At 42.3% G+C, this 20,523-nt stretch overlaps 3 protein-coding genes across 5 annotated transcripts; 1 reads left to right on the top strand and 2 right to left on the bottom strand.

The window, feature by feature from the left end:
• The first annotated feature begins 162 nt into the window (after positions 1-162).
• Positions 163-9,496, top strand: LOC101158445 (polyserase-2). Of its 2 annotated transcripts, XM_023957297.2 has the most exons (11): positions 163-2,279; positions 2,671-2,691; positions 3,887-4,046; positions 4,124-4,392; positions 6,322-6,467; positions 6,550-6,826; positions 6,939-7,110; positions 7,253-7,322; positions 7,401-7,482; positions 7,586-7,683; positions 9,014-9,496. In XM_023957297.2, exons 1-11 carry the CDS (start codon positions 2,009-2,011, stop codon positions 9,359-9,361), a joined length of 1,914 nt encoding a protein of 637 aa, XP_023813065.1. In that variant the 5' UTR covers positions 163-2,008; the 3' UTR covers positions 9,362-9,496. The 2 variants fall into 2 exon arrangements, with proteins under 2 accessions (XP_023813065.1, XP_023813063.1); XM_023957295.2 differs by having other exon boundaries at positions 7,253-7,482.
• A 1,945-nt stretch (positions 9,497-11,441) lies between these two features.
• si:ch211-198p11.6 (uncharacterized) lies at positions 11,442-14,613 on the bottom strand. Of its 2 annotated transcripts, none has more exons than XM_011477770.4 (6): positions 14,420-14,613; positions 14,153-14,207; positions 13,960-14,070; positions 12,716-12,853; positions 12,193-12,302; positions 11,442-11,545 (listed from the first exon to the last, which is right to left on the bottom strand). In XM_011477770.4, exons 2-5 carry the CDS (start codon positions 14,156-14,158, stop codon positions 12,216-12,218), a joined length of 342 nt encoding a protein of 113 aa, XP_011476072.1. In that variant the 5' UTR covers positions 14,159-14,207; positions 14,420-14,613; the 3' UTR covers positions 11,442-11,545; positions 12,193-12,215. The 2 variants fall into 2 exon arrangements, with proteins under 2 accessions (XP_011476072.1, XP_004071193.1); XM_004071145.5 differs by having other exon boundaries at positions 12,207-12,302; positions 14,420-14,612.
• A 543-nt stretch (positions 14,614-15,156) lies between these two features.
• On the bottom strand, positions 15,157-17,508 carry eif1 (eukaryotic translation initiation factor 1). The gene is made up of 4 exons (XM_004071146.4): positions 17,260-17,508; positions 16,447-16,610; positions 16,262-16,363; positions 15,157-16,186 (listed from the first exon to the last, which is right to left on the bottom strand). The coding sequence occupies exons 1-4, from the start codon at positions 17,288-17,290 to the stop codon at positions 16,142-16,144; spliced, it is 342 nt and encodes a 113-aa protein (XP_004071194.1). The 5' UTR covers positions 17,291-17,508; the 3' UTR covers positions 15,157-16,141.
• Between the last annotated feature and the right edge of the window lie 3,015 nt (positions 17,509-20,523).

Raw genomic sequence — 20,523 nt, 5'->3', positions numbered from 1 at the left:
GTCAGACAGAAACCGGAAATGAAGCGGGATTACTGCTAACCAATCGCGCGCGTGGCCGCGAATTACCTTTTTGTGTCCAGGTGTGCAGTCAAATCAAAGACAGCAGGAACAGGTTGGTGAGTTTTTCTTTTATTTTCTGATAAAAGTGTTATTTCCAGACAACCGTTGGAGCCATTTTGTCCTCAATGAGTTTTTATTTGTGAGTTTCTCATCTGTACGTGTTGGTTTTCCACTTAAAATATCCAATAAACACAAATATGACATGTGTTGTGTCTTTAATAAAAAATGTGCATATTTTCTTCAAAAATAAAAATAAAAGCATGCTGGGAAGTAAAGCTGCTCGAATAGCAAACATGTATTGTAAGACATAAATATTTCCTAAATACATGTTTATATTTAGACCCTTTAAAAAAATAGAAATCATGAAAAGGTGTGTTCTTTTGTATAACTCAATCAAAAAAAATTTCAAAGTATACAGTACAGGGGCAGCAACTGTTTCATTAAATTTCAATTATTTTAATCTTATATTTACAACTCCTAAAAGCCACAAAACCAGGATGAAATGAACAGCAATGATATGCAAATAAATGTAAATAATCATATACTTATTTCCTCCACTGTAGCAGGCCACAGTTAAAAATAAAAAACATTGCTCTGCTGTACGTCTGTAAAGAAAAATGCAAATGCTTAAAAAAAGTTGGCCTTAATATAAAAAAAGTGCCTCTTTTAACATCAGATGTTTGGCGCATATAACTAAAGGTTAAATAAAATGAAAAGTCCATTAGATTGTCTTAGGCACTCTGCTGATGGTTATCACACGCTGCATACCTGCATGTCTGCACATACCTGATCTGAAGCCAACTGCATTCTGCAGCATTCTGCATGGAAGGTGACGTGTTCCTGCAGGAATGTCTTCTTCCAGCAGCACCAACCGCATTCTGCTTCGTCCTGAACTTAACGACCCAGAAGTAAAAATGATCCGCAGTACAGATCCAAAACTAGGGACGCCACAACGCCACACAAAAAAAGACGTCCAGAGCTCAAGCTGAGGACATTGGAACAAATGACAGTGATTGCTATAGCAGGTTTCAGCTATAGGTGCTCCTATTGATTACCCAGAGGCCCAGGGGTAGAGCGGTCTGCATCTTGGCTCATTTTCCCTCCAATAAATAATCAGTTTTGCAGTTTTATTTAGTTGGTTTTTTTTCATTTATGTCTAAATATTGAACATTTTTGTTTTTGTTTTTTTAGATTATTTTTTATCAGGTAAATTATTCCATTTTTTATTTTTTATACTTATTTTACCTTTAATGTGTTTTTAATCTACTGTGTGTGTTTTCTGATGGAAGTATGCAGACTGGCATGCAAATTCCCTGTAGAGATTAATACAATATTTATGTATTTATGTTAGATAACTGAGCAAAATAATAATAAATTAATCTATAAATTTTTTATTGTTATTTGTTATTGTTGTTATTATGCTGTATAACAGTGTCTAGTTGATTTTCAGACACAAAGTTTTTAAAGTATAGAAATCCGTTTACATGTTTAAGAAAAAGACAAAAGGATTCTACACCAATATTGTCATCTTTACATTCAATATAAAAAAAGAATTATAATGTTGGAAATTCCTTTGAAAATGAAATGAAAATGACTTTCTTGCCTTTTTTAAACTCCAGTAAATCTGCTGCAGCAGGAGGATCTCATTAGACACAGCATGTATTTTATTTTGAAAGGAACTCATTTAATTATTGTAAATATTTAAAACCACCTTTTTATTTTTAATCAATAATAACATCCTTTTTGTAAATGGTAAAGTGGGACATTGTTGGGGTTTTGTTCTGTGAGGAACCGGACCAAAGGACTCTTTCAGCGTTGGAGGTTTCTGACCTCTGACCTCTGAGTCAGACCAGCCAAACACGAGCTGTCAGGTCAGAGGTTGTCTTTTAGTGTCCATTGCCGCTTCAGAGTCACAATTGTTTTTGTCACCGCAGAATTTGAAATACTTATGCCTGAAGAAGACACGCGTATTTGTTCCAAACAGCTGGAAAAACACAGAAGCTCGAGGACGATTTTCCAGCAGAGTTCAAAGTGGAGCTCGGGACGGTGTGGTGACCTCAGGTTGATTGGGGGGTTTGGACCTGAAGGGGTGTGTTCGAATGACAGAGGAAGGTCCAAAGTTATTTATGTAGGAGGAAAAACGGCAAACCTTTCAGAACTTTTCGACATGGCTTTCAAAGTGATCTTTGTGGCCATGGCTCTGACCCTGCTGGCTAAAGGTAAGCGTCATCAGAACCGGGTCTGTCGGGCCAACACCACTGAATTCAGACACAAGGAACCGCATAAATTCTGTTTTCTCTTGGTCTTGATTGTTGGATTCTCGGCTCTTACAGCTAATAGTAAAGGTGTGAGCTCTGTTTTTGCATCTTAAATGAAAGACGAGTCTATCGGTCGGCGCTCTGGATTTGTCACCATAAACTTCTGATTATTGCTAAAAAAATATTCATTATTGTTTAAACAGTGGTAGTTGTTCTGTGCAAGTGATGCTGTCTTGCTGACTTCACTTCTTAACCTCCAAACTGCTTTTAAACGCTGTTTCATTAAGCAAAAATGTATTGACAAATTTGCAGCTCAAAATGTTTGATGTTTTGATATTTGTGATATTTGCAGAATCTGAGTCACAAAACTCTGGTAAGTAAAAGTTTCCTATATCATTATTTCACTGCTAAAAAACAGTTTTAAGTAGGAAGAACGGTCAGAATGTGTGCATGCATCATTTGTTGTTGTTTATTACTGAAAATATGAGAAAAGAATAAGTTTAAGCTTTTATTCTGCAGCTTTTCTGGTTTGCAGCTAAACTTTTCCTTAACAAAAGCATGAAAAGTTAAAAATGTTTTCATGCTTTTACTCTGAAAAACGCTGTACTGTGTTTTAGCTCACAGTTGAGTGTTTTTTTAAAAAAAAATCTGCAAAGTAAACCATAAAAGTGAAATTTTTTTGTTTTGAACAAAACTTCGTTGTTTAAATTGTTGTTGTTTTTTTGTTGCTCACTTCCTGTTATCAGTCTGCCGATTAGCCGTGTCTGAATTCCCTCGCTACCCCCTAACGTGCGGGACAGCATTTCTGATTTCCTGAAATAAAAGCCAAATAAAATAAATGTCACAAAGACTTTCTTATAAATTTGCGCTTTCTGATGATTACAGATTGGATGGTTATTAAAAGGAAAATTAAAGAAAAAAAAATTTTCAAACTAAAAATTGTTCTAACGCAAAGCATTGTGGTCTATATGCGCTAATCTTGTGAGCGTTAATGTTCGCTATTTTTGTTTTGTTGTAAAAAAGCTAATAAATATGAACATTTTACAAAGACTTGTTGTGAATCCATGGCGTTCTGATGGCTACAGTTTGGATGGTTATAAGACAAAATAGTAACATACATTTTTTTGCATGAAATTTGACTCAAAAGCAATGCATTGTGGTCTATATTTGCTAATCTAGTGAGCATACTGAGTGATTTTTCACAAAGCCTTCTGGGAAATTTCTTTGGGGCTCGATTTTGGAATTGTAGGCTGTGTCCCAATTCCTTCCCTACTCACTATATAGTGCACTATACTGTAAAGGGCGTTGGCCATTTTGTAGTGCTCTCCCAATCTACAATTCCAGAATGCAGTGCCCTAGAAAGTTCCCAGAAGCCCGAATTGCTTTTAAGGGCACTACATAGTGCCGCACCATGTCGTTTTTTAGTAGTTAGGGGTTAGGGTGGGAATTCGGACACAGCTGTTCATCCGGACTATAAAGTGCACTAAGTTGTGGGTAGTGAAGGAATTGGGACACAGCCGTGGTCTTCATCTACAGACCGGAACGCTTCATCGTCTTCGTCTCCTCAGATTGCGGTCAGCCGCGGCTCAATACCAGGATAGTTGGGGGAGAAGAAGCCCCTCCAGGCAGCTGGCCCTGGCAGGTCAGCCTGCACAGACCCTCGCAGTACTGTGGAGGGTCCCTCATCAACGACCAGTGGGTGTTGACCGCTGCTCACTGCGCTCCGGGGTGAGGACCGGTGGAAGGAGGCGTCCAGTCAAGCCTGCATTTCTTCTGATCTGAACTTTGTCTTCTGCTGACCTCAGCGCCAACCCGGCCGGCCTGACCGCATATCTGGGCCGTCACAGTCAGCAGGAGTCCAACCCTAATGAGGTCAACCGGACTGTAGCCGAGGTCATCATTCATCCTGACTACAAAGGCGAAACGAATGAAAATGACATCGCCCTCCTGAAGCTCTCCTCACCAGTAACCTTCACCGCCTACATCGCCCCCGTCTGCCTCGCCGCCTCAGGCAGCAGCTTCTACAGCGGCGTGGAGTGCTGGGTCACCGGCTGGGGCAACATCGCAATTGGAGGTGAAAGAAAAAAAAGAATTAGTAGATCCTTTGAAAAATATGTGAGAAGAGGAGAGCTGAATTCACTAGATAAGAATATCTTCTGACAAAGGCATAGATTTAGAATTTATGGTGCAGTTTTAGTCTGATGTCATAACCCCCTTTTGATGAAGAATTAAAGCCACAGAACAGAAACTTCTGCAGTCAGCAGTTTACTCTAACTCTAACTAAAAAACATCCAACGGTCAGTTTGGGCTTTTATCCACGCAACAACCTGGACAAAGTCTTAATAATCTTCCTGCTGGTGATTCTGAGCTGAGAAGTGACAAACATCTGGGATTTGGACACGATGTCTGAAACGCCGTTTCATATTTTTAGGTAATCGCACAAAATCCGGAGCAGCTTAAAATGAAAACTCATTTGTGAACAGTTTCAAGCTCAAAAGTCAATTCTGCAAACATGACAGAAATATTTAAAATGTAAAAAATAAGCATTTTAAATGTTGAAAAACTTGAATAAAAAAATATAAACTTAAAAGTGTTGCCAAATCAAAATAAATGTTTATTTGTAACAGGTATTTTCAATTTTTGTTTTCACTTTCTGTCCTGAATTTACAGTTTTTAATCAGACTTTTCAGATTTGAGCCCATTAGCTGTATGGGAGAACGGGACTGAGTGACTCCAACCCCATGGCGTTCCAAACAGGAAGTAGTCACTGGCTCCAGGAAGCCAGGAGGAAACTCTGACCGTAACAGCTGTTACTCAGTCATTCTATTGGTCAGAATCATCATTCTGCCTCTTACACCTTTTTCTTAACATGTTCTTGATAATCCTCTTTTTTTCTGGAGTTGTAAAGTTGTAAACTGACCAATCAGGAGCCTCAATAAAAGTGGGTGGAGCCAACGTCCAAAACATTTGATTAACAGATTTCATGTTGCCCAATTTCAAGTGGTAAGGGTGTGGCCTTCCAATAAGCTCACTCCTGAGTGGTTGCCATAGAAACGTTGTCCAACTCGGACCAATCGCTGCTTACTGACGTCATCTGGCGCCAATATGGCAACGTCTGTATTGTGACAAAATGGCGACCAAATTTGGGTGAACCTGGAAATAAAAATAATTTTCTGTAGGTGACGTCAAAATCATTTAGACCATTTCTCACATACAGCCAATGGCTGAGCATAACTTTACGTGGGGGCGGGGCTTTGAGCCCATAGCTTACCAGCACATGGTTGACATCAGTTGATTGTGGTCATGGTGACGTCATGTCCGCGCAGAATCGACGTCACCATAACCACTGCCACCCAACGCCAATCATGTCCTGGTGGCAAATGGGCTTAAAGCCCCGCCCCCATGTGAAGTAAGGGTCAACCCCCAAAAAGGAAAATTTTGAATTGAAAGAACAGCGAAAAATGAAAGAAAAAAAAAACTAAAGTTACAAATACAAAAAGCCAAATATTGTGGTGATGATTTTTTTTTTTTTTTTTTTTTTTGGTATTTCTTCAGATGTATTTATTTGTTTATTTTTCAAATTTTCAATATTTCTTCCAGGTTTACAATGTGAACTTTTAAGTTTATAACTATTTTCAAATTTTCTATTTCGTTTTCAAATTCATAATCTGTTTTTTGTTCACTTTAAGCTGATCCTGATTTGACTGCAAACCAAACTTCAATAAAATGTCAAATAATAAAAATATTCAGCTCAACGTTGGTTTTAGTAAATTCCAGTGCTGCAGGTCTGAGCATTCAGACAAAAAGGTGCATCTTATTCTGAAGGCAGGGTTTGAGTTTAAATGGGGTTCATTTTGCTCTGGGTGAACTCAGGAGGCAGAAATGATTACAGCACTTTACGTTCTAAACATGAACTTTTAAGGAATGCTTCTGTCAACATAGAAGTTACTTTACTGTAGGAATTATTGATTTAAATGCTAAATGATTTTCTCCATCTCCTCAGAAGCCCTTCCTTACCCTCAAAATCTCCAGGAAGTGAAGGTGCCCATTGTGGGAAATCGACAGTGTCAGTGCAACTTTGGACAAAACAAAATCTCTGAAGACATGATTTGTGCCGGGTTACAGAAGGGAGGCAAAGATGCATGTCAGGTGATCATTGCTGCTCACCAGACCTTTTTACGCAGCTTTCCTCTTGACCGGCTTCAAAATAAAATGCTTCTGCTTCATAAAGCTCGACTCCGGAGGTCCGCTGGTCGGGAAGCAGGGCAGCCGCTGGATCCAAGCCGGGATTGTGAGTTTTGGGGAAGGTTGTGCTGAACCTAATTTCCCAGGAGTCTACACCAGAGTGTCCCAGTACCAGACCTGGATCAACACCCAAATCACCAGCAATCAGCCGGGCTTTATCGCCTTCACCTCCACTGGAACTGACAGTGACCTCAGTGTGTCGTGTCCAGAGGTGCCGCCACTTATCCTCAGAACCACTGACCTCCTTCAGACTCAAACAAAATGTAAACTCCTGTTTCTACAATGCTTATAGGATCTGACAACTGCTTCTCTAAAAATACACAAATGGAGAATTTCAAAATAAAATAAGAGGCTGTTTACGTTCCACCCCTGCAGCTGTGGTCTGTGGACGAGCCCCACTGAACCTCCGTGTTTCAGGAGGAAGTTCAGTGGCGACTGCAGGTCAGTGGCCGTGGATGGCGAGTCTGCAGAAGGACAGACAGCACGTGTGCGGCGGAACGCTGGTGTCTTTAGACTACGTGTTGAGCAGCGCTGACTGCTTCTCAGGGTGAGTTCAAACTCCCCCAAACCAAAGTCTTCTCTCTTCAGTTTCTTTATGAAGCTTGGAAATTTTCATTTTTTTAAATTTGTCTTTGATGCAACATAAAAGGCTTAAAGCGTTTTTAAATACATTTTCTCTGCATCCACAGTCCTCCTGTGGCGTCTGAGTGGACGGTTGTGTTGGGTCGTCTGAAGCAGAATGGATCAAACCCCTTTGAGGTGTCACTGAATGTAACAAATATCACTCTGAGCAACCAGACAGGGTCCAATGTTGCTGTGCTGAATAATTACATCCAGCCCATCTGTCTGGACAACGGAAGAACTTTTCCTGTGGGAACAACATGCTGGGCTGCAGGCTGGAGTTCTGGACGTGGAGGAAGTGAGTTCATATCACAGCAATTTGTCCCAGAACAGAAGGGCGGGGATCATTCAGTCATTAATTCACTGCCCCCCATTTTATTTTTTTTGTTTTTTATTTTTAGAAGAGCAGGTTCTGCAGGAGGTCCAGACTACGGTGCAGAGCTGTGGGAACGGGTCATTGAGGTCCTCCATCTGCACTGGAGCGTTTACAGTGGAGTCGGTAAACGATCTCAGTCTCAAAAGTTCTGTCTATTAAATGTTCCTTAAACCTGGGGTTTTAGGGAAAAGCCTCCGGTAAATTAATAAGACCTGCACGTTTCATTGTTTTCATGTCGTAGTCTAAGGTGGATGCATTTAATGCACAGAAATGTGTTTTTGTTCCTGATTTGTTTTCTGTGCAACAGAAAAGTTGTCTCTTTTGCAAATTCATCATACTCACACGAACTTGGTCTATAAAATTAAATTAAATCATGCCATCTGTCACATTTGTTCTCCGCATTTGACCCCTCCCCTGGGGGAGCGGTGAGCTGCAGACACAGCTGTGCTCGGGAATCATTTGGTGGATTTAACCCCCCAATCCAATTCCTTAATGCTGAGTGTCAAGCAGGGAGGCATTGGGTCTCATATTTAAAGTTATTGGTATGACTCTGCCTGGGTTTGAATCCACGACCTTCCAGTCTCAGGGCGGTCACTCTACCACAAGGCCCCTGATGCTCGGAAGTATTTGAGGACGGCAGCCCAGTTTGGTAATATCTGCTTTACTCATTCATGCAGATGCTGAGGAACTTTGAAGATGTTTCTTGAAGGTGGTTCAGCTGTTTCTGTAGGGAAGAAACGGCTGAAAGTCTTTGGGACAAAGGTGCGGCTGGAAAGATGGTCAGGCCTGTGCGGCTCACACAGAACATCAAGGTCGTAGACCGCTCAGCCAATCCAAAGAAAATGTTCATTGTTTCATTACGCGCACACTCCTGGCTGCAGCCCGACTGTTAGAAAGGAGGATATTGTGAGTGCAGTTTGTGTGGACGTCCTACGGGCACTGATGTACCGCCTGCATCCCTATGCGTGCAGCATGTGTGCGCGCTCAGTAAGGAGCCAATACTCCCAACAACAGCATCATCCGTGTGTCAGAAGTGGAAATTGCATTACAAATACTTCGTGATTCATTCACTAAATGCACGATAGTGGTACGTTCCATTTTCATGATGTCCCTTGCGGGGGCAATACGAACCTCAGGGGGACTGCAAGACACACCTGTGCTCCCCCTTTAAATGCAGCCGCTCCTCTCTACAACCCCCCCCCCCCCCCCCCCCCCCCCCCCCAGGCCGGAAAACCCCAAAAACCTGCAGGTCGCCCCCCACCCCCAGCCCAGCTGGTACATGTGACTTTGGCTTTACCTACATGTTAGACTTGGCAGATTTTTAAAGTATATTTCATTTGTATACACAGTTGTGAAATAAGACCCCCCCCCCTAAACTTTGAGGTAACTTTCACTGCAGTTGGGAAGAATCTGGAGTGTGTGTGAAAACGGCAGCTTCTTGTTTCCCCCTCAGGGTGACGGAGGCGGGCCGCTCGTGTGTGAGCAGAACGGGTCCTGGTACCAGGTGGCCATCTTGCCTCATACAAGCAGTTTATCCGGGGGCAGAAAAGCAGACGTGGGGAGGATTTTTCAAAAGCTGGATCAATTTCGGGACTTCTTGACTCGGACGGCGGGGCTGATCTTGGCGCCGACCTTCAGCGGCGGCAGCAGGACGAATGGCAAAGTCTCCACCCCCTCTCCTGCCACCATGGCTACCACCACCTCAGTGACTAGTGGAGGCTGTCGGTACCAGTTTTGTCTCTGCCTTTGTTTCCTTCTGTTGTTTCTTCTTAGCTCCGCCCCCTGCATGTTTTCTCCATAAACTCCTCCTCAGTGTTTGCAGATGCCTGTCCGTCTGTGTTCAGGACATGAAAGCAATCAGGTCGATGGATTTTCCCGTGAGTGTGATCCCACAGACCTTGACGAATAAAACGTTTAGAGGTTGTTCGAGCAGAAATTCAATTTTGTTCATTTCATTTCACGCCTCATCTTTGAAACTGGTGTTTTAACATGTTCCAGTGAAGATGGAGAACATAAAGGACAGGTTAAAATTAGGATTTCTTTAATTACCGTAAATTCCGGACTACAAAGCGCACCCGATTACAAGCCGCACCCACCCATATTCACGTGTTTGACTGCTTTTATACATACACAAGCCGCACCAGAGTACAAGCCGCGCATGTGTTCGCCGATATTGTCATCCTGACAAATCACGCCTAGCATCCCAGAGTGAGTGCAATTCATTAGCGCATTGTGGGTGGTGCCAATTTTGCCTCTGGGTCACGTATTTGAGTGTATCGACAACTGACAAACAGCATGGAGCTCTATTCTGTTCACAAGTCCCTCAGTTATGGTGTTTTTATTTCATTTTTTTTTTTTTACTTATTGACAATCTAGGTATCATACATAAAATTACAAACAGTAACCATATAATCAACATTACATCCCTCAGTTATAATGAGGAAATTTACATCCGCGATTCCACATTTCCCATGAGTCTTAGGGGATAAAGGCGGGGCCAATGCCCGGCTCGCCATACTGTTGTACGTGTTTAAGAATTAGCAAGTAGCAGCAGTGCATGGAGGGGTGAACGGGAAAAGCTCTCCTTCCGCTTGTGTCGCGGCAGCGTTATGGGAGTAACAGGACTGGTTAAAAAACACACCGGTAAAATACAGCAGCGGCGACTGAAAAGCGCGCGCCTCAGCGCGATACGCGCGCCTCAGTGCGGCGCGTGCGTCAGAATTCAGAAGCCTCTGCGCTCCGCTCCCGCCCCGCGCGCTCCTTGTCTCCCCTTCCTATCTACTCTGACACCTCTGGCCAGGGCGACTTCAAGGAGGAGCACTTCGTCCCCGTTGCGCCGGTGGATGGAGCAAATCGTTTCTGTGCAAAGCAATCGGACTTAAAACTGTACGTTTAGTGTATGAGGGGCGGGTGCGTTGTTACGTGTGGGAGCCTTCAGACTGCCATCGGCCCCGCAGCTCTATAAGAGCAGCAGGAGAAGATGTCTCCAGCTCACACGGAGGCTGTGAGTTTTTCAAAGCAAAATTCCGCTTTTACGGTTTCCTTAGAAACCGTAAATGGAGTGTAAATCCACTCCATGCGCTGTTCTCTCCGTCACGCAGCAAACCGGCTTTTCCAAACCCGTTGGTGACGGTGGACTTTTTTACGCTGCTTTTAACGATTGCTTTTAACTTGAAAGCTTCATCATAATGTAGCGGCGATCACGTGCACGTTGGGTCTAATGGCCCCAAAGGATTCTGGGATGCGGCTGGACATGCGTGTTTCGTTTTGTTGAACCATGACTGAAGTGTCTAAGACCTGAAGTCAAGTCCATGCTGTTTGGCTGCTTAGAGGTGTGTTGAATAAAAATGCCTCGTGCTTGGTGTTAGATAGAGAATTCAAACTATTCACTGAGTTCGAAAATACGTACATGGCGGCCGCCAATTAAATCCATAAAATAGCCGCGTCACTGAAAAAGCCGCAGGGCTGTTAGCGCAGGAAAAAAGTAGCGGCTTGTAGTCCGGAAATTACGGTAGTTGTAATTCAGGAGCTCACAAAAAATGCAGTTTAGAAAAAGATCTTATTTGTGACGTAGAAAATACAATGGGTGGGGCATAAACTCCATGCTCCGCCCCTTTATGACTCATCCACCTGCAGACAAACGGATCTATGAACGACTTTGTTTTCCTGGTTTGAGCTGGAATCTGGACCAGAAGTGTACGGCTGGATAGCTCAGATATTGCTCGCCATTTTCGTTGAACTGCTAATGTCAGGTTGGAGTTGAGCTACTGAGAGAGCATGCCGCTCTGCAGAAACTATGTCCCAGAAAACAATTGATTTTAGCCAGAAATGACAGAATCATGAAGGGGAGTGGGACTTTAAAGATTATCCAGAACATAAGGTTTTCCCCGACAGATTTTTTTATTCAAAATACTGTATGCTAACATTCATGCAGAGAAGTTGGTCAACATATGGTAGACGTGGAGCAGATCCACTTCAGCGTTCTCTGTGGAAGACAAAACAAGTCCAAACGGAGCTCAGTAAGAGGAGACTCGGTAACGGACATCCGTGTTTCATGCTACGTTCTGTGTTGCCAGATAGTCACAATTTTCCAGCCCAAATATCATATAAAAAACGGCAAACCCCCCCAAAAAATAAAGAAACCCCTAAAAAAGTTCGTCGGTGATGAATTATCATCCGTTATTTAAGGATTTATAATAATATTGCATTCGCCATTTTGGCAGTTGAAATAAAAAAACTGAACTTTAAATCTTTGAAGAACAATTGGACTGTTTGGAAAGAGAAGACATGGAATGAATAGAAAAATTAATAAATCCTATTTGCCCTTTGCAAAGGATAGTGCAGTCTGTTGAGGCAGAGTTTAGTCCTGCAGGCTGTGCTGTATTTGAACAGGAAAAATTCAAAGATTTTTGGAGATAAAAATAACAAAAAATATATAATTATTAGAATCGCACAAATAAATTGCATTTATAGAACAGATTAGTGGACACATTTATTTTATTATTAGGTGTCCCTGACGGCTAGGATGCTCACAGGTGAGATACGCCCCTGACTGCACACAGATTTATTATCTAAACCACCCAATTGGGTGGGTAAGTGTCCAATCTGGCAACACTTAGAGGTGTAAAATACCACAGGGTGGGCACCTCAGTCGTCTACTTGATCCGGATCTCGAAGCAGAGGCAGTTGCAGGACTCGCACTCGGGAGGCTGGCAGGTGCAGGCACAGTCCAGGTTGACACACTGATGGAGGGGTGGGGGTACCAGAACAATCATGAGAACTAAAAACCTCTCATTTAACAAATGTACTCACTGAAACCTCTACAAAAGTCACTCGTTTTTCTCTGAAATCCCAGATAAATGGATGAAAGTAACGAAGCAAACTTTTGTGTCCAATTAAGTCATAAGATGAATCACTTTTACTGAGCTGCACACCAAAGGAGATTCTTTTACTGAGACAACGTCCTCAAAAACCAAACATTTAACTTGACTCATCAAGAGCATCATGACAAAAACTCTGACTCTTTGCTGGGCTTGAGGATTTCTTAGATTGACTCCTGATGACAGGATTTCCCATCATCTGATTGGGGCGTTTGTCACCGCAGAAACGTGGTTTAATGTCGCCGTTTGCTGACGACAGCAGACTGTTCACTCACGTTGGGTGAAAGGCACGGATTAGGCAGGAACGCGCCGATGGCTGGCAGGCGGCAGTTACACATTTCAGCCAATCGGAGGCAATTCTCGCACAGAGAAACTTCCGGACAGCAGCCGCCACATTCTGAAGAACAGCGGTCCTGTGGGAGGAAGAAGCGACAGAACTCATCATCGACACACAACAACACAACGTCGAGTCTTCAAGGCGAAAATCAGATGGAGCACGGATGAAACATCGTAATCATTGACTGTATCATAGAACTGGATTGAGTGAGTGGGATGTCATCCATAGAAAACAGTTTACTTCCAGCTCCAACCGAATGATGTTCATTCCGTCGCCATTCTCGCGATAGGGATGCCGCCATGTTGGCGTCAGACCCTGTCAGTAAGAATTTGAGTCTGATTATCCTTAAGTTTGATACGTCTTTGAATGAATGAATGAATGAATGCTTATTGTATCGTTTTGTGCATTATTCCTTGATTGCTTGAATTAAACAATTTCAAATCAAATCAAACATTGCTATGGCAACCACTCTCGCCGATCAGGGTTGAGCTCATTGGACGGCCCCACTCCTACTACTTGAAAGCGGGCTACACGAAATCTGTCAACAAACGTTTTGAACATTGGATGTGGGGGCAAGCAGGCTCCTCCCACTTCCATTGAGGCATCTGATTGGTCAGTTTACAACGTAAAAGAATGACTGAGTTTATTTCTCTATAGAAGTCTATGGGATTTTGGCTTCCAAAAAACAGATGGTACTTCCTGTTTGGAATGCCAGGGGGCGGGGTTACTCAGTCAAGCTCTCATCTACAGTCAATGGTCCTGCACTGTTTTGTTTGAGTTACTAAAGGAAAAGACTTAGATTAAGCTTCAAGGAAAACGGAAACAGGATGCTGTTCAAAAAAGATATTTATAGACCCATTCTGATCCTCTTTTGATCTATTGTCAAAGTGTTCCCTGTGTTGTTTTAATTACGATTATGCTTATTTTAGCTCAAATCAAAAATTAACCACCTCACCATTTGGTCCCTTGCTGCATCATCTTTGAAATATTGGATTTTTGCTAAACCATTGTGACCTTCTAGAAACAAAAGACGTTCTTTCTAAGAAGTGATCAAACTAATCCTATGTGTATTTCTTAGATCTGTGTTGTTTTCAGATGAGTTTTTACATTTATAATTCTCTGTTTTTGACTTTTGGAACTTCTGCTGAGTATATGGACAACAGGCGGGCCTGCGGTACCGACCTTTAGACAGCATCGGATCCAAAACCCAACCCCCACCAGAACCATGTAGAGACTGACGGTGATGATCATCACTGCGGGCAGAGGAATGGCGAGTCCCCAGATGGGCAACACCTCAGAAGAAACGGCAGGAAAAGAAACGTCTAAAGCTGCAGCCGCTGAGCTTTAATGCACAGAAGGGGACTTGAACACTTACCTGCATGGTGTGACTCCAGGATGAGGCGTTCAGGTGTCACACAATTTTTACAATTCTGTCAACAACAAAAATAATCAACTTGCTAAACTATTTGTTAGGTTAAAAACCTAAACTTACACATCTTTTCCGCTTCTATTGAAGGCATTTCTATTCCTGATAAATATATATACTGTTGGTGTGTCTGCAGGATCTGGTCTGTTTTTAGCTTTGATCATGGAAATCTGCAACAATTGTTCCATTTGACATCAAAGGCTAACAAAGACTCACCGCCTCTAAGCTCCGCCTCCTCCGCCATGTAAACAACGAGCAGCGACTTTCCCGCAAACTGAATAAAGTCCCACATGTTCATCCTGTTCTTAAAACAAAGGGAGAAGGAAATGGTCTGGAGGTTTTGAAATCAATCCGAGGCTCGCGGGATGGCGGTTAGCACAGCTGCGTCGCCGTGGAAACGGACGGATCCCCGTGAGGGTTAAAAGACGCGGAGCAAAAAAACAAGTTCGTGCAACATTTGTCTGATGATGGTGGACATAAAGAAATACAATTAAGCCTAAATTTGCATTTGTAAGTATGTATTTATTACAATCGTTGTGTATCAGGGGCAGACAACAAAAATGCAGCTTTAAAAATAGTTTTTTGGGGTGTAGAAAATGCTCTGCAATGGGGGACGGGAAAGGGGAGTGGGGTTGCTATCTAACAGTCCTGCCCACAACTCAGAACCAATTTCTAATGAACTCCTGCCAATGTGTGACAGGTTTTGTTTTAAATGTCTTAAAGATCAAAATCCTTACGGAAACTGGAAACGCCTTGAAAATATATCAAAATAGAGCGGGTCTCTCAGAATTATGTTAGTCACAACTATATTATAATCAGTTTTAATGAGTCTCTATAATTAAAGATGCAAACAACGCAGATTAAACGGTATGTCAACCTGAACATTACTCTAAACCAACCATTTTAATGTTTTGTATTGTTTGCATTGCGTCAAATATGAAAGATCAGACTGGTTCTTCCTGCAAACCTTTATTAAAGTCTACAGAATTGAGCTTTATGGTTCAGCTCAGGATGCCAACAGGTCATCAAGCATTAGAACAGCATTCCTGCTAGCAAAAGCACCCCCCCCACACACAGCTTTGTGAACTGCATCATCTTTATTACCCCAAATGATGAATTTACCACACATCCAGTCCACCACCTCCTCTGTTCTCATGGCTTTAGGTTTTAATCCACTAAACATTGCCATGTTTATAAATTATTGCATTACAGGACTTAATATCCATGAAAAAGAGGATTGGTACCTAATCAGGTTAAGCACCAGTGTAGTCAATTTCTGAATAACTGCCTCAATGCGTTTACTGCCCCCTCACCCCGGTTCCCTCCCATCTGATCACAGTGAGATGCCTCAGCCCTCCTTACGACTTCCAGCCCACCAGTGACTGAATACAGAACAGGCAGTGATCTGACAGCAGTCACCCGCTCTCCTGATCTTTAACACTCGTTTCTATGCAGTTTTACTTTGAAGGGTGGGGGATAAAAACAAAAAAAGTATGACCCTCCTTCACACACCCCACCCCATGACAACACTCCACTCCAAACCATGGAGACTCATTGTTTTATTGAAACACATAAGTACAAAACAAAAAATGTTACATGAGATGGTGCCTTTTCATCGGGGCACAATCTAAAAATGGAAAAAAGAAAGAGGGGGCAACACGGAAAGAGGAAGTGTGTGTGGGAGGGTCATCACCACTCATCCCTGATGTGTGGAACTGTGGTGCGTTTCTGTGAGAGCGCCCCCACCCCCCGGTGTTGTAGGGGGATGTTACAGAGTCCCATGTCATTCAGAGGTAATTCAGGTGTTAGCTAATAAAAGCTGGTGGTATTGCAAATGGGAAAAGGGGGGGAGGAAGGGCAACAGCAGCACATAGGTGGGAAGAGAGGGGCGCTTGGTGGCCTTCAAGGAGAAAGAGGGGGGAGGGCCGCTGGCAGCTCCTAAAAGCCGTGAACCTTGAGCTGCTCCTCCTTCGCCAGGTCAATCTGCAAAATGAAGGTGAGAACTGATTAACACCCACCTGGATCAGACGCCACAGAATGTGATAAAGAACCGCTCACCTCAATCAAAAACTGGCAGATATTCTTGCGTTGGTCTCCTTGAAGCTGAATCACTTCACCATACTCTGGGTGCTCAATCACTGTCCCATTGCAGGCAAACTTCTGTTGGATTGAAAATACCAGGTGTGAAGGAGAGGAAGGCCGAACTCCAGCAGCTGCTCTGCGTAGGCCGGAGCTTCCGTTACCTTTTTGAAGGCCTTGACTAGCTTCTTCTTGTCATAATCGGCCGCGATGCCCTGTACAGTGGTGAGGGTCTTCCTGCCGTTCCGCTGTTGGATTCTTATGTGGATGTAGTCCTCAGTCCCGGCTGGGAGGCGGTCATCACCCTTAGTTGCATCAGCAAAGGGGTCTACGAAGAAAAATACGTAAATGAGGACGGGTGAGAACCCCGAGGGGGGAGCTGCCTGCCGGCGTTAGTCCCCCATGTCGATGTCCTAAAGAGGAATCCGCTCTCGACAAGTTAGTGACCCTTTGGTATTGTTGAGGGGGTCACATTTCAACCAAACTGCGCAGACGGACGTGCTATATATAACGCTTTAGCCGCTTCCGCTCGTTAGCATATTAACTCAGCAAACGCGAAACTAAAGGCCGGCTGCCATTTAAGCCTACAAGCAGCGTAAAGTCCCCAACATGTCAACCATCTAACGGGTTACCTCTATCCACATTCTAATAGAACGCATAACGGAAGAAGAAGGGGGGGCAAAAAAGAAAAGTAGCTGCGCTGCTAATCTCTTAGCTTTACTTTAGGCCTAATGGCGGACATTTAAAAACGGCAACTTAAAAATCCTCATATATGTAATTCAACACCCAACAAAAACAAGTTTATAGAAAAAGTTTTTCGTTTAAAATAAAGCAAACACTAACAAAGACCCTTCAAATATGGTTTAAAAAGACAATTCATCCTCATACAAATTTAAATGTTAGCATTAGCCTGATTAGCTTGATGATGGCCGCCCAACCCCCACCCTCTGCGCCGATCCAACAGAAAAACGACTTACCAAAAGTTTGGAGGTTCTGGATAGCGGACATACGATAAGATTTGCTTTCCTTTCGGAAAATGACTTGGTTATCGGGCAGCCTTTCGGGTAACTTTGACAGTTTTTGTTCTATGACGGATCGGCCTCCGCGCGCTGGGACAATAAGACTATGGCGGCTCTCACAAAATGGAGATCTTCAACACCGAAACAGTGGGAAAACAAGCCTATATAGCCCCGCCCCGACGCTGACGTCAGTGCGTATCAGACGTATGAACGAGACGCCGGCGGGAGCCACGCCCTGAAGTATTTCTCAACTTTACTGGAACGGTGACGTCACCCTCTCAGCTCTCTGTTATTTTTCCCAAAACATTTAGCAATTCCCCAGCTTATCTAACCCCCCCATCTCAGTAACGTGATGTCATGTTATTTACTCCCGATACTTATGTCTTAGTAGTCAATCATGAACAATGCTCCTGTTAAATGCCAAATATTTTTAACAAGTTTTCTAAAAAATACTGCGTCTGTGTTTATGGAAAACTGCAAACTCAGCTTAAATTTGTGGTCACAACGTGAAATATCCATTTCTTCTCACTAAAGGCCGTGTCACACTGCTGCTACGCACAATTATATACACACGTTATATGTGCCTGATATACGTAATGCACAAGTGTTTCCTACAGTTATGTAAATAATTTTGAGGGGGATTTTTGTTTTTTAAAGTTTCCTATTTTTATTCAGTTAGAAAAACACAGTTGTAGTTTCCACTGATAAATGAGTTGATTTGGCATTCTATGTTTACTAATATATGGGAAATGTTTCATTCAGAAAAACAGAAACCACTATTTAACCCATTCCAGAATGAGATCTGTTTGTATTATAATAATCTTTAAAACTTATGAAAAACAAAAATATAAGAATACTGTACACTTTCATTAAAGACAACTAGTTGTACGAAAACCCCTCATTCTACATAATTTGCGTTTGATTGTGATTGTTATTTTAGTGTTGTTAATTTTTAATTTTTTTATTATTTTTTCTCTTTATATATATTCTGCATAATTTACTTAGTTTATATCCCAATAATTTGCAATTGTTTATGATTCTTGCAAGATGCATTATGCAAATGTGTGGCTTTTCATGAGTGTTCAGCATATGTCCACCATTCGGGCGGGTCTCTGAAGGTGTGGTGTCCAGCGCCGCACAGAAAGCTGGTTGCGGGTGCAGCCGGGTACGGAAAACCGCGAAGGCGCCGGGCCTTTCTCACAGCAGGGAAGGCCAGGTCACACTGACAGATGAAAATTGGTTATACATGAATATGCAAAGAAAAAGGGAGAAAAGTTGTGGATCTAAATGAGAAAGAATGAACCACATTAAACCCACAGAAGAAGTGTATGAAGTAAGAGTAAAGTCAAACCTGCTTCATTGAATTTCTTCACTCTGACATTCAGAGCAGAAATCACTTGGCGTCAGCACCATGGTCAGCTCCCGCCACGGGCCCTGGCGACGCTTTGGATTCGGATTCCCCTGGTCCGCACCGGGATAACAGTTTTTCAGGAAGAGTCTCATGCGTCACTGGATTACCGTGGGATGGGAGTCGTCTCTGCCATTATTCACGGGAGATGGGGGCAAGTTCAAAAAAAAGAATCAAAATCGGGAACCATTTGACTTTTATTGATAATACAAAAGAAGGATATAGAGTAAATAATTTAGAACCGGCTCCAGAACCAATCTGTACCAACACCTCAGAACTAAGAGAAACAAATGTCTACCATTTATTGTGACTAAAACTATTTTTCTTGGTTTTGCACATTTTAATTTGTATTTTGGGCTGCTGTTGCGGGTTTTGTGAGGCGTGCATGAACCGTGTGTGATCTTTACATTGTTTATGTGCACTTTATTAGTGGCGGGAGCTGACCATGGTGCTGATACAATGTGATTTCTGCTCAGTGATCTGAACATCAAAGAGAAGAAATTCCATTAAGTGCAGGTTTACGTGTATTTTGTGGGGTTTATTTGTACTTTTTCAGTGATTCATTTGTGGTTCTGATACATCTGTGAAAATCTCACGTAAAGAACCACAACTTCTCTCACTTTTTCCTTTTTCCACGTTTTCATCCATGGAAATTTTGTAAATTGTATGTAGCGGCAGTGTGACACAGCCTTCAAATGTATCGTCTCTTTAGATTATCCGTGGCTAAACCTGCGAGAAAAGCAATAAATCAGGATAACCTCAACTTTATCCCAAATAACAAAAGACATTATATGAAAAAGAGGAGCTTCAGAATGATAGTAATGGTGGATGGACAGAATTTGAATTTAAATTGTACCATTAGAACAAACACATCATTCCTAAAAATTAAAATAAGAATCCGTCTTCATCTGAGTTTTTTTTTTGAAAGATAACTAGATATTTTTTTAATAAGGCCTTTATTGAACAGAGTGGACGTTTACCGTAAGGCAGTGCTTCTCAATTATTTTTTGCCAGCCCCCCCCCCCCCCCCCCCTAGGAAAAAGAAAATGTTTCGGGCCCCCCCTAACCCCCCACCCCCACACACACTCGCGCGGTGACAATATATTACGTTAGTATCTATAAAAATTGTGTAAGTATACCTAAAATTGTATCTTTTAACATTAACAAAAGAAAAAAGTAATATAAATCCACTTTCAACTAATATTAACTTTATTTAGTCACAGAAACCCTGTTCTAGTCTAAAACAGAAAAGAAGCTTAAATTGCCTGAAATAAAAAAATCTGTCATTCATTCCTTATTTAAACTAGAAACATTCTGACCCACTGAACCATTTGATGCTGAGAAAAATATTTCAATCAATAAAAAATATTAAATGTAAATTAATGTGAAACATGAACACAGCAGCACCAATATAGTTAACGTTTTTAGTCTGAAGAAATAGACAAAAACATAGTTTTGATTTGTTTTCTAAATGATGGATCGTTTTTCATGATGTCATAAAGTGCAGCTGTTTTCCTGCATTACCTGCTGTCTTACTGTCAAATACTGACACCAACTAAACCACAGGCAGACGTCAAAAGTACATTTATGTGGAAAATAAAGACACGTCATCAAAATGTCTACAATAGTTCCTAAAGGATGACATTATTAGCATGAGCCGAGTGATCTAAAGGCACGCCATGATCCTGGTGTTGCGCAACAGGCAGCGCTTGCTGCTCTCCGCGTGCACGTTTCTCCTGGCAGACTGAGCCCACACCACCCCTCCCCTTTTTGTTCTCGCACACGCAGCCGCGTGTGACAGGAGACGGGAACGC

This window comes from Oryzias latipes, chromosome 8 (assembly GCF_053564925.1).
Source record: "Oryzias latipes strain Hd-rR chromosome 8, Olatipes_Hd-rR_3.1".
NCBI lineage: Eukaryota > Metazoa > Chordata > Actinopteri > Beloniformes > Adrianichthyidae > Oryzias > Oryzias latipes.
This window is presented reverse-complemented; position numbering and strand designations above follow the sequence as displayed.